At 41.2% G+C, this 15818-nt stretch overlaps 1 protein-coding gene across 1 annotated transcript in view; it reads left to right on the top strand.

Annotated features, from left to right (window-relative positions):
• The first annotated feature begins 323 nt into the window (after positions 1-323).
• The window catches only part of MARCHF11 (membrane associated ring-CH-type finger 11), a 109309-nt gene continuing 93814 nt past the window's right edge, over positions 324-15818 (top strand). The window contains exons 1-2 of the mRNA XM_061129411.1: positions 324-860; positions 2056-2211. Of these exons, the coding sequence (XP_060985394.1) occupies positions 324-860; positions 2056-2211 (693 nt within the window). The remainder of the gene's footprint in view (positions 861-2055; positions 2212-15818) is intronic.

Genomic DNA, 15818 nt, shown 5'->3' on the forward strand with positions numbered 1-15818 from the left:
GGCTCCTCCCCCTCCCCTGGTTCCCGGGTGTCCCCCCACCCCCACCCCCCACTCCGGGCCGCGCGGCTCTCTCGCGCCGCTGAATCGGGCACCGCCTCCATCAGAGCCGAGCCCGCGGCTCCGCGGAGCAGCAGCCGCCGCCGCCGCCGCCGGACCCTCCGCGTCCCCTCCCCGTCCCGCCTCTCAGTCCCGGGCGCCCGGGCCCCCAGCCCCCACCCTCCGCCTGCCCCCTCTTCCCTCCCTCCCTCCTCCGTTCTCCCTTCGCCCGCAGCCCGAGCCGGGCTCGCTCGCCGGGCTGGCAGGAGGGCGGCGGCGGCACCACCATGAGCTTTGAGGGCGGCCACAGCGGCGGCCGGCGCCGCGGGGCGGAGAGCGGGGACGCCGAGCCGCCCCCGTCGCCTCCCCCGCCGCCACCCCCGCCGCCGCCGCCGCCGCCGGGAGAGCCGACTTCGGGCCCCGCGCCCCCTCGCTACCTGCCGGCCCCGCCCGCGTCCCCCGAGCGCCGCGCGGGGTCCGACGAACCGCCCGCGGAGGTGGTCCCGCGGCACCGGGGCGCCGAGGAGCTGCCGCAGCCGCCGGCAGGGCAGGAGGTGTCGGCGACCGGCGACTCCGGCGAAGGTCCGAGGCGCCTTCCGGAGGCGACGGTCCCCGAGGTGGCGGCTGGGAAGGGCGGCCCCGGGGAGCCCGAGGCCGGCGCGGGTGGGGAGGGCGAGCGGCGGGGCGCCGGCGAACAGCCCGAGACGCGCTCCGTGTGTAGCAGCCGCAGCAGCAGCAGCGGCGGCGGCGGCGACCAGCGCGCCGGGCACCAGCATCAGCACCACCAGCCCATCTGCAAGATCTGCTTCCAGGGCGCCGAGCAGGTGAGGCCCGGCGGGACGCCGGGGCAGCGGGCCGTGGGCTCGGGCAGATCTGGGCTGGCTCCGGGTCCGGATGGCCGACTTTCAGCACCACGGACAGCGCCCGCTTCTGGGTTCCGTTCCTGGGCTGAGCGGTTGCGTGGCGGCTACCGAGTGTCCCTTTCCTGCTAAAGGCAAATAACCTTGTCCCAGTGGCGAATAGTGCTTGATTTGGTCTACACTTTTTTTTTTCCTACCTGGTTTTGCAGTTACACACTCCTCAGGTGTTTTAGTGATAATGCTATAAGTATCTCTTTGGTGAATTACTAAATGGATTTGGTTTATACATAGAAACCAACCTATATTCCTTTATCTACAAGTGTATCCTGAGGCAGATAGTCTTAGAGTACAAACAGGGAGTGAGTCATTTCAAAAGCAAAAAGGGCAGAGTCTTTCCTTGCAAAATGGCAAATTTTGGTGACTCAGTCTCACTGATGTGAAAAGCATGTTAGAGTTTTTAATAGGAGAAATAAAAATGGACTTTGATCTTGTGAAAGAAAGCCTATTTACCAACAGTGTACTTGATTAGAAACACAATTCTGAAATTATTATCTCCTTTAGAGGTGCATGCAAACTTATAAGCGAGTAATCGCGGGGGAAAACAGGATAATACGTCTCTCTTATGAAATGTGTGGTCTCAGAAAACATTAGGTTTAATATTTTTATAAGTAAGGAAATTGCATAAGAACATGTAGGCTTTCAGGAATATAGTGCCCTAAGTCAATATTTATGATGCTACATTTAGAAAAAAATAAAAGCATAATGCTATTGCAAGCTACTTTCTGGGATGGCATGCATTTCTTCTTTAGCAATGATTAAGAATAACTGCAGAGGAAATGCATCTGACCATCCACTTAAAAGTTATTAAAGAGATTTAATAGTACAGCTTTCTCCCAAGGGTATTGAGAGCTATATCTTGCAGACATTTTGTATGTTGGTAGAACATTTATGTCATGACTCTAAGTAATATCTTTGAAATAGTTTTAAGACTTTAGTTTCCTTCCCACCAGAGGTATAAAAATTTAATTTCATTTTTTAGGATAGAGTTCAATGCTTGTATCCTTCTGAGTAAATGGCTTTTCAAGAAAAGAAAGCAAGTGTTCTGTTTTAAGACAGAAACACAAGCATAAAGATTCATGCTGAGTTGTTTTCTTTTCAGGGGGAGCTGTTGAACCCCTGCCGATGTGACGGGTCCGTTAGGTATACACATCAGCTGTGCTTGCTAAAATGGATCAGTGAGAGGGGTTCCTGGACCTGCGAACTCTGCTGTTACAGATACCATGTCACAGCCATTAAAATGAAGCAACCCTGCCAGGTAAACTGTTGTGACATTTCCTTCCCCCGAAGTCATTTTGCTAATAAGCATGAGGATATCTGCATATGCTACTTAAGATATTCTGTGCAAATCACACTAAAACCAAGATTTAGAATTTGTAGAGATGTGCTTTGAGAAGTCTGTGACATTTTTATTTGAGAAACTCCAAAACCATTTTTATTCAAATGGCTTCGTTTATTAATTGGTTGTTTATGGATGAAATTATACTCATCCTAGTTTGTAAATGGGCAAGTTGCTAAAAAAAAAAGTCTTATACTTCAGTTAATTCAATTTTATTAATTAGAAATGTTACACAAATTATTTTAGTTGTATTTTGTTAATTTAAGCATTGAAACTCTAAATGGGCTCCATTAACAGGAGATAGATGCAAGTAAAGCAAAACTTTACTAATCTGGAAACTTTGGTGGAACCCATTATTTCTAATCTGGGCCATTTTTTCACTTAACCAGACTTTCTTTTTCATATGAGTATTTTTTCACAGTTTTATTTTGGCTACTTTCATTCATTGCTCTGTTCAACTACACAGTGGATGCAGAAGTATTCCCAACAGTTACTCTCAATAATATTACTGAAATTGTATGTATTCTTAGAACTTTTAGTGCATAATCACATGATCACATAATGCTCATAACCAGACAAAAATTCTTGGAGAGATAAGCTTTTTTTTTTTTTTTTTTTTGTATGGTGGAACAGATTTAGGTTCTTGGAGTAAACTGGTAGGATGTAAAATAATTCTAAGAAAGACATCTTAGACTAAAGCAGAATAGTGTGTAATTGACAAGATCTTATAGTGACATAGGATTGAAGTCCAGCCGATATAAAAGAGTAGGTTCAAAACATAGAAGTGAAGGAGGTAATGGGAGGAAAAGGAAGAGGAACTGAAAGTTAGGAGGGTGAGAAAGTAATAAAGTCCCATATTCCCTGTTTCACTTTAAGTTACCAAATTTAGTTTGCATTGAGCAATGTAAAATAGATGAAACTGTTAGTGATGGCAGTAGGAATATGGAAGCTGAATTAGTAGTTTAAATTTCATAGTTTTAAATTTGTGCATCCTTCATATAGTTTGCAATTAATTTGCATTTCTGATACTCACCATTTAAGGCATGATTAGGTGGCATGAAATGAAAGTATGAATTTTCTCAAGCTGGCCTAGGCTGATAAATAGTTTGGAAAGAAGATGAGTAACTAATGTGAATGAATGACGACGATGGTAAAGATAGGCACAAACCTGACATATTTTCTCAGAACCACTAACTGATTGACCTACTTGGGTATCGATTTATAGATCTGTCATAATTGTCTTGAAAAGCAGAGGGAATCATGCCCAAATAACAGGATATGAGTAGTATAATTGAATCTATAATAATTTTATGAATAGAATGTGTGGAGATGAGAAATGGAGAGCTTTGAGGCTCCAGTGAAAAGTCCCATGAGGAGTGCTATGGTCAGATGTTCCAGAGCTGATATAGATTGCTAAGTATTTTAAAAACTTCAACTTATGCCACAATATATTAATTCGCTTGGGGTGGCTAATTCTAAAGTAAATATAAATAGGTACTTGATGTAATTTTAAAATAGAGAAGAGACAGAGAGTTGGGGCAAAATGATATTTACTAATTCTAAACCTATAGCAGTATAGATTATTATTGTATTTTGCTTCATTTTAAAAATCAGTAGTTATTTTAACAAAAACAATTCCCCAAAGTGTGTATGTAATATGACTGAAAAATCAAGAGCAAACAAAAAACAACCAAAACCCAAAAGCTAACCTGGTATTACTAATACATTTAGGATTAATTTTATTATGACATGTGCAAATATTGTCATAATCTGTGGCCTGACCTGTTTGTTCCAGTGAACTACAAAATAATATTTAGAAACAAAATTGATATGAGCATGATGATGATAGTTCAGATCATGCCTGAAAACACAACTTTCCAGGACTGCATTATGTGCTTATAAAGCTCAATACTCTTAATGAACAGAACTCAGTTATGAGGTTCCCATAGTCTAGATTGCCATACCTAGGAGTAGATTATCCTCAGATAAAATTTGAATGATTGACTGACATATCTGTTATTGATGACCCACAAACTGAGCATTTACTCTGAGTTTTGGTTTCCTCTGGTGTGAAGCTAATCAAATTTAGCATTTGTCACACTCATGTTTTCATGGCATGGCAGAGATCCTTCTCATCATGGTATAGGATCAAACAGGAACCATGTCATGTCCTTCCCTTGCACTTTCCGAACCCCTTCATTTTAAGTAGAGAGCTTTCCCATAGCTGTGAGTGGGCAGCTCCTTGGATGTAGAAAGGAAAAAGATTAAGTAATGCTAGTAAGAGAAAGCATTTACTGAACACTTACTTTGTGCCAGGCACTGTTCTAAGAGCTTTACATATGCTGTTACTGATGTTTAATCTTCAAAATAAACTTATAAGGTAGAGAATATTATCTCTATTTTATACAAAAGGAAACTGAGGTACAGCATAGCTGAGTACCTTTTACTATGCTCATATCTAGTAAAAGACAAAGCCAAGACTCAAACAGTCTGAGGCTCTGGGGTCCATGGCCTTAGCCACTGTGCCCTAGTTGGAAAGTGTTCTTCTCAACTTCATCGTAGCCATCCTGATGTTTCTGGGTTCATCACGACTTATCCTGTGTTACACTGAGTCAAGCAGGCACTGGTTTCAGCCTGAGTCTTGATGATGGTCTAGAAAGGCTTTACCTATTGCTGTTTAACAAACTACCTCACACACTTAGTGGTTTAAACAACATCCATCATTTATTATCTCTTAAGAGTCTGTGGGTTGACTGAGATCAGTTGGAAGGTTCCTCTCCATATATGGCGTCATTCTGGAGCTGTGAGGTTTGACTGGGGGGGAACATCCAAGAGGGCTCACTTTATTTGACTTGCTCTTCACTGACTCAGTGGACATGAGTTTGAGTAGACTCCGGCAGTTGGTGATGGACAGGGAGGCCTGGCATACTGCAGTCCATGGGGTCGCAAAGAGTTGGACACGACTGAGTGGCTGAACCGAACTGAACTGACTTGTGCTGGTTGTTGGTTGGAAGCTCAGTTGGGGCTGTCAGCTGGTACTTCACTACTTTCTGTGTGTGATTTGGGTGTGATGATTGGGTTCCAGGAGCATAAATGTAAAAGTTACAGGTCTGTTATGACCCATCCTTGGAAGTGACATGGTTTTATGTCTGCTGCATTCCCTTGATTGAAGCAAATCAGAGGACCAACCAGATTCAAGAGAAGGAAAAATAGACTCCATCTCTGGAGCCTGCCCTAAAAAGAGTGGACATCTTTAATCCCCTGTGTGAGATAGCTTCTAAAATGGTGCTCTTTACCTACCCTGGTGTCTGCATTTTTTGGTCCTCATCAGGTCCAGATTGGTCAACTTGTACCACCATAACTCCCCTTTCAGGGATCAGAAATAAAGAAAGTTAAAAAATGGATGGGAGTTGGACTCCATCTGTGGTGCTCGATGCATACACTGAAGCACTTTCAGAAGTGACTGTTGCCATGATGCTCCTCTTGGTGTCCAGAGAGATGTGGGGACAAAGAAGGAAAGGAGCGGCTAGCCAGGAAGCATGTGTGTGTGCAGGAAACGTATTGCAATGAGTCTAAAACCTTAGTTCTACTTGTTTTCCTCATTGAGATTAGAATTCTTTGAGAATTTGGGTGTAAGCCTCCCCATTTCGTGAGCTTTTAGTGATGCTCAGCAACATGACCCAACAGAAATCTGATGTAGCCTGTAGAATATATTTAAATCTTAATTACTGTATCATTAGCAGCAGGGGCTAATTAAGACATTAGAAGTAATTAACATGCGTTTACGTTCCTACTACCTCCTTGCTGAATCTCTTTTATTGATTACCATATTCAAGATGATGCATTAATGATAATTTTAAGAGTAAAAGCTAATTCTGTTTTGAATCTCATATGGTGGTATAAAATTAGTGCAATCTAAGAACATATAAGATCAAATTTATTTTGAGATGTTGGTGATATTTTAAATTAATTAAGCAAGTATATTTAGCTTTATGAATGCTTTCAGTACTTTTTCAAGAACTAGAGATGTTTGAAGAGAGAACATTTGCTAGATGAAGTATTGTATGGGAAACTTTAAACATTCTATAAGACATGGACTATAATGCCTAAACATAGAAAAATAAAATATTAAATGGAAGGCAGTAGCTATGTTACCTTGGCTAAGTTAGTTAACTGTTTGTGCCTCAGTTAACTCATGTTTAAAAGATAATAATGGCACCAATTTTATACATTTTGGGGGGATTAAATATGTATATACCTGTAAAATGCTTAGAACAGTGCCAGCACGTAGTAGGTGCCATTTTAATGTCAACTCTGACGACATTTACTTGTTCAGTCGGCTAAGAGATGGGGACCTTCGCTTGCTCCCAACCACAGTTCCTGTTGTTTCCTTCAGTCTCTTGTCACCAAAATAAAGTTATTGACTCTTCTTTCCATATCATTCTTTATCCCTGCATGTTTATGCTCTGTTTTTCCTAGGAGAGCCCACCTAGGTTTGCAAGCAGATTGGTTATTATAAATAAAGAAGGAACCAGCATTTAAAAAATCAGATGTAGTGAGATGTAAAACGATCTCAGCCCATGGGCACATATTTGCTCTCCAGGTGTTCCTCCCCGTGAGTCTCTGTTGGCGTCTGCTTATAATTGGAGAGATGCTTTTGCATGGCCAAGCACAGGGCAGTACCCTCCAGGGTTATTGAGTAGCATTGCGTGTTTATGCTCTGGAAAGGCCCCTGAGTTTGGGGTGTGTGTGATAAGCAGGAGGTCAAAGAAACTCCAGAGATCCTGGGGGGGCAGCCCCAGAGGGCAGGTAGGTGGCCCCGCCTCAGTCACAGTGAATCTGGTATCCATCAGCTTTCCTTCCTCCTCTGTTTCTTGGAGCACCAACGACTGGCAAAGGGCTTGTGGGGTAGGGTCGGAGACTTCCAGGTGGGCCGCCTGCCTTTATAGATAACAGGGCCCCGGCCATCTTTACCAGCCAATAACATTTTTGTTAGTCTGCCCCTGCTGCTTTTCCTTGAAGCTCTTATAATGGGCTGTCAGCGACAGGTCTTCTTCCAGCAGTGAGACTGACTGGAGCCACTCCTTGGAAGGAGAGTATTTTTCATTTTTATCCATGTTCTTTTCCTGATGGGATTCATCGTGATAGTTTTGTATTAGAGATGTAGTTGACACCAGGCAGCTTCAACGTGGCTACCGTTCTAAGGTACAGCTTCTGGACTACATGCAGAGCGTTTATAGACCTTTAATGAACTTCTTGAGGGCCCTGTGATCATTATTTTGCTAAAGAGGGCTCTGTCGTGAAAGGGGTATTTCCTCCTTCAGAGGGGATTTAAGTTGTTCTCATGATGTAACTGATGCAGTAGGAGAAGCTGACAAACTATCACTGAGAATTGACTGTGATTTTGGGAAGGTATTAGGAAAACATCAGAGCATAACCTTTATCAGCGTTGCTGTCCATTGAAATACTCAGGCATTTGCATTTAATGGATTAAGAATGTCTGCACACATTCAGCATGGCTGAAGTGGTGACACCACCCCTTTCACTTTTTCTCTGTTGCTCTTGTTAGCATCTCTGTAGGTTTCACAGCAAATGACACGTAGAGGGGAAGCTTTTTATTACCATGCCTGAATATCTGAGAAACTGTGCTGGAACGTTAATATTTAAATACATGTACTGACGTATTTAACAGGTAATTAAAAATATCAAAATAAAGAACACATCATGAGGCATCTCCCTGGCCTTTGAAGTGATTTTTGTTTCATTTGCTTACTAATTCTCAAAGCACTTAGATCTGCATTTTACTCACTAGAGCAGATTAATAATCCTCTAGTGAATAAAACATGTAAATTATGCTGCATCTACTGCTATAGCCATCTCACTTACTGTATGGGCCGTGTGTACAGTAATTTTACAATCTGTCTCAAAGCCAGGTGGTTCCAAGATGGTAGTTTAAAAAAAAAAAAAGATGGAGACCCTTCAGGGCATCGTGGACTGGTGCTTGCTTTTATCCTTTATGGAGAGAGGACCAGGGATGATGCGGTCCTGATGGATGACGCTCTCCAGAACTTTCTTTCCCACATGTGTCTGCTTTTCTACATTCATTCTAGCTCTTTTTCAAGTATATCTTTCTTTTGACACCTTTCTCTTCTTTGCTCTCTTGGCCTCTCCACTCAGCTGCTTGTAGAAGAAGAATCTGTCCCTAAAATCTGTGGGACAGATTTTAGAAAAACTGAGGTAACACAGATCAATGTAGCTTGGCAGTCATTCTCTTGGTCACTTCGTGGGCATTCAGTGAATATTTGTTGTATGCATGAATGAATGAACACATGAGCGAGTGTTTTAGAAAGACAGAGAAAATCATGGGGGTTCATATTTCTGTGGTGAGAATGTGACTTAAGGAAATTAAGTCGCATTTACTGCTCACCCATTAACCATCTACTGTCAATTTTTAACTCCTTCTTCAATTGACCTCATACTCCTATTCCGAATCTGCCTGGGAAAATATGTTAGGTCCTTCAGACCACAGGAAAAAAAAAACCTTAAAAGTAGAGTCTATTTTTAAAAACCTAGAATAAAGAAAATGGTTTCCAGCGAGACAGATCTGCTCTTTTCAAAAACTAAAATGTCATGAAAAAGACTCTGTGAATGTGAAATTACCCATGTGTGACACACTCGGTTTCTTGAGGTTGTCACTGGTTGAAGGATTTCATCTAGCATTTGTTCAGAGAAACTGAATAATTTGTTGGAAATTTTACTGTATGATCATGGGTATTGAGGAACTGCTAAGAATGTCTACTGGGTAGTTTTCTTGGTGTGAAATCTGCCACCTGGCTGAAAACTAGGTGATGGATTTTTTTTTTTTTTAATGAGCAGTTTGTACAGTTGTAACATAATTTCCAGAATGATTTTCCACTGGTGTGTACAATACCTCAACACAGCGCGATGCAGCAAGAGAACCGACCATGTCTCCCTTACTCATTTCCTGCTTTGTCTTGGCGTGTGGCTTTGCCATGATATGACTGATGTTTGCAGAAGGGATTGGAACAAAGGAAACTCAGCTTCCTTCTATTTTTGGACCTTCTAAGAGTAGGATGGGATGACTCTTGAGGGTGAAGCTACAGTGCTTCCGACCCTTCAGAGCAGCGGGGAATGGACGAGATAATCGTCTACAATTACAAGGAAATGGATAGCGGACACTTGAGGACGTGGCCAAGAAAAACTGCACCATGGCTTGTACTATATCCTTGGATATTTGACAGCATCTTCTCTGTTCCCATAACTTATAATTCAACAACTGTTCTTATGATTTAGCCAAATGAAGTCCCACATTAAGTAGAGGTGGTCTGGAAGTAGTCCTGTGGGAAGACGTGACAAAAGCGTTGCTGTGTAAAGTCAATGAGAACTTATTGGGGAGATATTTCTGATTCAGTCCTTCCTTTTGGGTATATATGCTCTGAAAGCGACTGTCTAAAAACCTGTCCCCCCCCCAGTTTTCATCTCTTCAACAAAGTTGATTTTGAATAGTGACACCTGGGCAATGAATCTGTCCTTTTCATGGTAACAGGGTTCCATTGCCCTAATGTGTTTTTCAAGTTTTCTTTCTCATTTTGGTATGCTAATTATGTGCAAGTGGCCAAGGCTTAATCTAGGCACAGGGGCCCTCCTGGTATGAATGGAGCATCCAGCTCTTATTTCGGGAACCTTCTGGGCACTCCTTTGTTATATATGGACCTGCAGTTGTGCCCGGACACTTACATGTCATAACTCCAGGGTGCAAAATAGTTCAAATAAACAAGAACTATTTCAAGAAATGTATACAGGCTTGCCTTGGTTTGTTCAGCCTGTTTTTAAAAAAAGTCTTTAAGAAGGATAATATCTCTTACAAATATTGGGGGATTTTATTTATATTCTTGTGAAAGAATATTCCAGAAGCCACAGGAAATACTTTTTCTCTTTTCTTCACACCCCAGTGTTAACTTCTTTTCTGTGTTACATTTGCAGATTTTAATATAAGTATGTATGTAAGTGTCCTCGCTATCAGTCTAAAGGAAAATAAGAAAATCAAAGGCTTCCCAGGTGGTGCTAATGGTAAAGAATCCACTTGGCAATGCAAGAAAAGCAAGAGAGTCAAGTTTGATCCCTGGGTTGGGAAGATTCCTTGGAGTAGGAAGTGGCAACCCACTCCAGTATTCTTGCCTGGAGAACTCCGTGAACAGAGGAGCCTGGAGGGCTACAGTCGGTGAGGCTGCAAAGAGTCAGACATGACTGAGCAACTGAGCACAAAGAAATTAAAAACTTCACCAACTTTTGGTAAAATTAGTTGTAATCTTAAGAGCAAAAGTAATAATAAAGAGCACAGGATTTTCCAGGCATACACTGAGCATTCTGTAAATATTTCTTTTATCTTCCTTCCATCTTTTTCTTCCTTTTCTTGACAACATCTTATCCTTCTCTTTGTAGTGAAGATAGATGGGAGGTTTCCAGGGGAGCCTCCAGTTCTTCAGAGAGAAAAGACACAGTGAACAGGGTGACAGCCCTTGTCCACGTTGTGTTCTCTAGGGCCATCAGGCATGCCTTAGGGCAAACCTGGAAGTTTAAAGAAAATCTTGAATGCAGAATCCCTTTCAGTCCCCTCTCAAACTGTCTTCCTTTTACCTTTCACACTACAAAAGCTTCTATAAAAGACATTTTCAGATCTAGATAAGACTTTTAATAATTTGAGAAATAGTAGAAAGAAGAAAAATGTTAAATCAACAAAATTGGAACTAATTGTACTGAAATTTGTTGGGTAGCTTTGAGTGACACGTGGTCCCTAGACTTGGGGGAAAAGACCTCCTTGAGTAGTTTTGTGAAGCATAAGGATGGGTGAGGAATGTCCTTATCTCCTGTCTGGCTCTTCTGTCTGACCTACATGCTACTAAGACTGAAGTAGTATATATTACATAGAAGGAAATCTGAGATAGAAATGTGTTACTTTCATTTGGGGCATGATTAAGCTCTACTATAGTAAACTTTAGGGGAAAATCCTCAAGCATTCCTTGAATTGCTTTTGGGGAAACTTTCAACTTCAAGTGGTGGTGAATGCATAGAGATTATTGATATAACAGGGCATAGAGTTGGATTAATATCTGTTTCTTTTTCTTTTTTTTTTTTTTGTGGTTCTATTTTTATTTTTATTTTTTTAATTATTTTTTATTATTATTATTATTATTTTTTGGTCTTGGACATGAGTTTGAGTAAACTCCGGGAGTTGGTGATGGACAGGGAGGCCTGGCGTGCTGCAATTCATGGGGTCGCAGAGTCAGACATGACTGAGCAACTGAACTGAACTGAACTGATTTTTCATTTAGAAGATGATCTTAATCATGTCAAGGGTTAGCCTCAAAATATTTCATCTTTTTTTCTACTATGAATTAATTGATAATTATATATTGACTATTTTTTCACTCATCAGTGCATTAACCAATCCCACGTTACAAACGCTGTTCTCGGTTCTAGAGCTATGGAATTTGTTAAAACAGGCCTCTGCTTCTAGATTTAAATTCTTGATGATGAAGGACAAAGAACAAACAATAAGCAAACTAGGTAACTTTAGATTAACTTAATAATTTCAGTAGGAAAAATCTGGATGATTATAAAAATGGTTTACTGTAATGAACCATGTGATACTAGGTTAGAATTGGAAACATCAGTGTAAACTCATGTTTTGCTTACTATTGATACAAATGGTTACATATGGAAATGTTTATAGATATGTACTTGTGCATGGGTTAGTATACACACCCCCATTTCTTCGCTCTGTCTCTTGAGAAGGCCTAATAGTAAAACCCCAGTTACAGTTTACCTAGCACCAGATCTTGGTTTCCAATATCATCCTCCAATAAAAGGAACCAGTCTTATACAAGATGCTATTCTATGAGGTTGGAGTGTGTTGTTCCAAAAAATAAAATGTTCAAAAAAACACAACGATGGGACACAGCAGAAGGACACAAGAGCCAGCCTGAAAGATTCCCCAGTGGCTAAATTTGGAACAATTTAAGCAATAAAGTAAGTAATGTAGTATTGGATTATAATGTAAACTGTAATATGAACTTCCATGTATGCATATTATTATAAATAAATGACTACATGAATGAGCAAATGGAGGAAAAGAGACAAATCTCCCACAGAAGAATTCTAAATTATATATTTATATATTGTCCTCTCCAGGAGGTGAAGCCCAGCTCCCCTTGGCCCTTGAGTGTGGGCTGTACTTAGTGGCTTGTTTCCAAAGAGTTGACCGGTTACAGGGTAGAATGTGGGGAGAGGGATTAACTCAACAGTAGAGAAGTCTGGCAAATGGTGCCTAAGCCTGGTGGCCAAGTTTAACATTATCAGTGATAAGCCATGTTGCTAATATGTGCCCTTGATATGATGTGATGAGACTACCTTCCTTACCTTTGTGGTCTTCCTCCTAAAAACCCATAACCCTCATTGAACCATGAGAAAACCAGCAGACCAAACCAAACTAGGGGAACAGCCTACAAAATACCTGGCCAGTACTCTTCAACACTGTGAAGAAGAAAACAAGAAAAGTCCCAGAAGCTGTCACAATCCAGAGAAAGCTAAGGATATGTGGTGTGCATGCCCCTCTGTCCATGGAATTCTCCAGGCAAAAATACTGGAGTGGGTTGCCATTTCCTTTTTCAGGGGAATCTTCCCAACCCAGGGATCAAACCCAGGTCTCCTGAACTGCAGGCAGATTCTTTACCGACTAAGCTATCAGGGAAGCTTAGTAAAACTTAGTAAAATGTGGAGTTTAGTCAATAGTAACGTACCAGTGTTGATCTGTGACAAACGCACCTTAGTAACGTTAGATGCTGACAATAGGAGAAACTGTGTGTGGCATATGGGAACTCTTTGCACTATCTTTGCAACGTTTATGTACATCTAAAGCCACTCGCAACAGTTAGAACTGGACATGGACCAACAGACTGGTTCCAAATAGGAAAAGGAGTACGTCAAGGCTGTATATTGTCACCCTGCTTATTTAACTTATATGTACAGTACATCATGAGAAACGCTGGGCTGGAAGAAACACAAGCTGGAATCAAGATTGCTGGGAGAAATATTAATAACCTCAGATACGCAGATGACACCACCCTTATGGCCGAAAGTGAAGAGGGACTAAAAAGCCTCTTGATGAAAGTGAAAGAGGAGAGTGAAAAAGTTGGCTTAAAGCTCAACATTCAGAAAACTAAGATCATGGCATCTGGTCCCATCACTTCATGAGAAATAGACGGGGAAACAGTGGAAGCAGTGTCAGACTTTATTTTTTGGGGCTCCAAAATCACTGCAGATGGTGATTGCAGTCATGAAATTAAAAGACGCTTACTCCTTGGAAGGAAAGTTATGACCAACCTAGATAGCATATTAAAAAGCAGAGACATTACTTTGCCAACAAAGGTCCATCTGGTCAAGGCTATGGTTTTTCCAGTGGTCATGCATGGATGTGAGAGTTGGACTGTGAAGAAAGCTGAGCGCTGAAAAATTGATGCTTTTGAACTGTGGTGTTGGAGAAGACTCTTGAGAGTCCCGTGGACTGCAAGGAGATCCAACCAGTCCATCCTAAAGGAGATCAGTCCTGGGTGTTCATTGGAAGGATTGATGCTGAGGCTGAAACTCCAATACTTTGGCCACCTCATGTGAAGAGTTGACTCATTGGAAAAGACCCAGATGCTGGGAGGGATTGGGGGCAGGAGGAAAAGAGGACAACAGAGGATGAGATGGCTGGATGGCATCACCGACTCGATGGGCATGGGTTTGAGTAAACTCTGGGAGTTGGTGATGGACAGGGAGGCCTGGCGTGCTGCGATTCATGGGGTCCCTGAGTCGGACACGACTGAGCGATTGAACTGACTGAACTGACTGAAAGCCACTCTAAAAGTCAGTTTTTTTTTTTTTTTTAAGGTATGGGAAACACTAAGCGTATCTAGATAGAAGGGGTAAGGAAAGTCTTTGTGAGGCGATGATAGTCAAACTTAGACCTAAGATTGATGATAGGGGGAGCAGCTAGATTAAAGACTCGAAATAAGGAAGACCTTGTTGTATTGGACGGAATAAAAGGAGATCCATGAGTGAGGAAGAGTAGGAGATGTTGGGGAAGTAGATATGCACCTTACCCTGCAGGCCACTGTGACAGATTTGTGTTTCATTCTAAGAGTAATGGGACATCATTGTAGAGTTTCAGGCAGAGGAGTAAAATAATAAAAGTAACAAATGCCTTTGGTTACTTTGTAAAGCCTGGATTGGAAGGAGCCTGGGCTGAGAGCAGGGATGCTGCTAGAATGCTACTTGATGGATAGGAAGGAGATAACAGGGGTTCCTATTAGGATGATGGCAGCAGAGATGAAGAGAAGTGTATCCAAAATGCTTTGAAAGTAGAAGCAAGAGTTAACTTTTTTTTTTTTTTGTAATTTATTTCATGACAAAACACCTGAACTGCGTTGAAGCTGCATATAGTCTTTTTCTAAGGTAGTGTCAGTTTTCATATATTTTGCTGTAGAAATATTGTGATTGGTTATAGGATATTGACCTAGATCCTGCTGAGCATGTAGGATATTATATAATACCATAAAAATGCAACATATTTTAAAAATATGGACACTTTGAAATTCTGAAACACATATGGTCCAAAGTGTTTTGGGTAAGGGATTTTGCTCTAACATATGGTCTATTCTGGAGAATATTCCATGTGCTCTTAAGAAGAATATATATTCTGCTCTTGTTGAGTGATGTATTCTATAAAGGTCTGTTTGGTGTAATTAGTTTATTTTCTTGTTGATCTTCTGTCTAGTTGAAAGTGAGGTACTGAAGTCTCCAAATGTTATTGATAAATTGTCTATTTCTCTCTTCAGTTTTGCCGGCTTTTTCTTTATGTATTTTGGGGCTCTGTTATTAAGTGCAGATACATTCATAAGTGTTATGTCTTGATGGATTGACTTTATTCTTTTTAATTATAAAATGTTCTTGGTCTCTAGTAACAATTTTTATCTGTAAGATACTAGAAAAGCTACTCCAGCTGTCTTTTAGGTATGTCTGTATGATTTCTCTTCATTCTTTTATTTTCAACCTATTTGTTTCTTGAATCTAAATTGTGTCTCTTGCAGACAACACATCATTGGATTATTGGATAAAAGAGTTTGGACCTGTGTGTAGTTATTCCTGTATGTAGTTGTAGTGTCTAATGAAAATCGACAAATACTGTTAACATTGCTTGAAAGGAACTGTATCACCTGAGGCTTGATGTGAGTAATTGAGAATTTGTGGAACCCTAGGCTTTTCTGATAAATAGGATATTCTTATAGCCATTCATAAATACTCAACTGTTTCTTCTAAGTCTCCAGAGCCCCCTGAGTATGAGCATTTTGACACAATTAACCTTTGTTATTTTAGATAATCTTTTTATACACTTGTTACACATCGTCTAGAGGAGCTGAGATTATATGTGGTATGATATAGTGGACAAAACATAGACTTTAGCA

Source organism: Dama dama, chromosome 25 (genome assembly GCF_033118175.1).
Source record: "Dama dama isolate Ldn47 chromosome 25, ASM3311817v1, whole genome shotgun sequence".
In the NCBI taxonomy this organism is placed as follows: domain Eukaryota; kingdom Metazoa; phylum Chordata; class Mammalia; order Artiodactyla; family Cervidae; genus Dama; species Dama dama.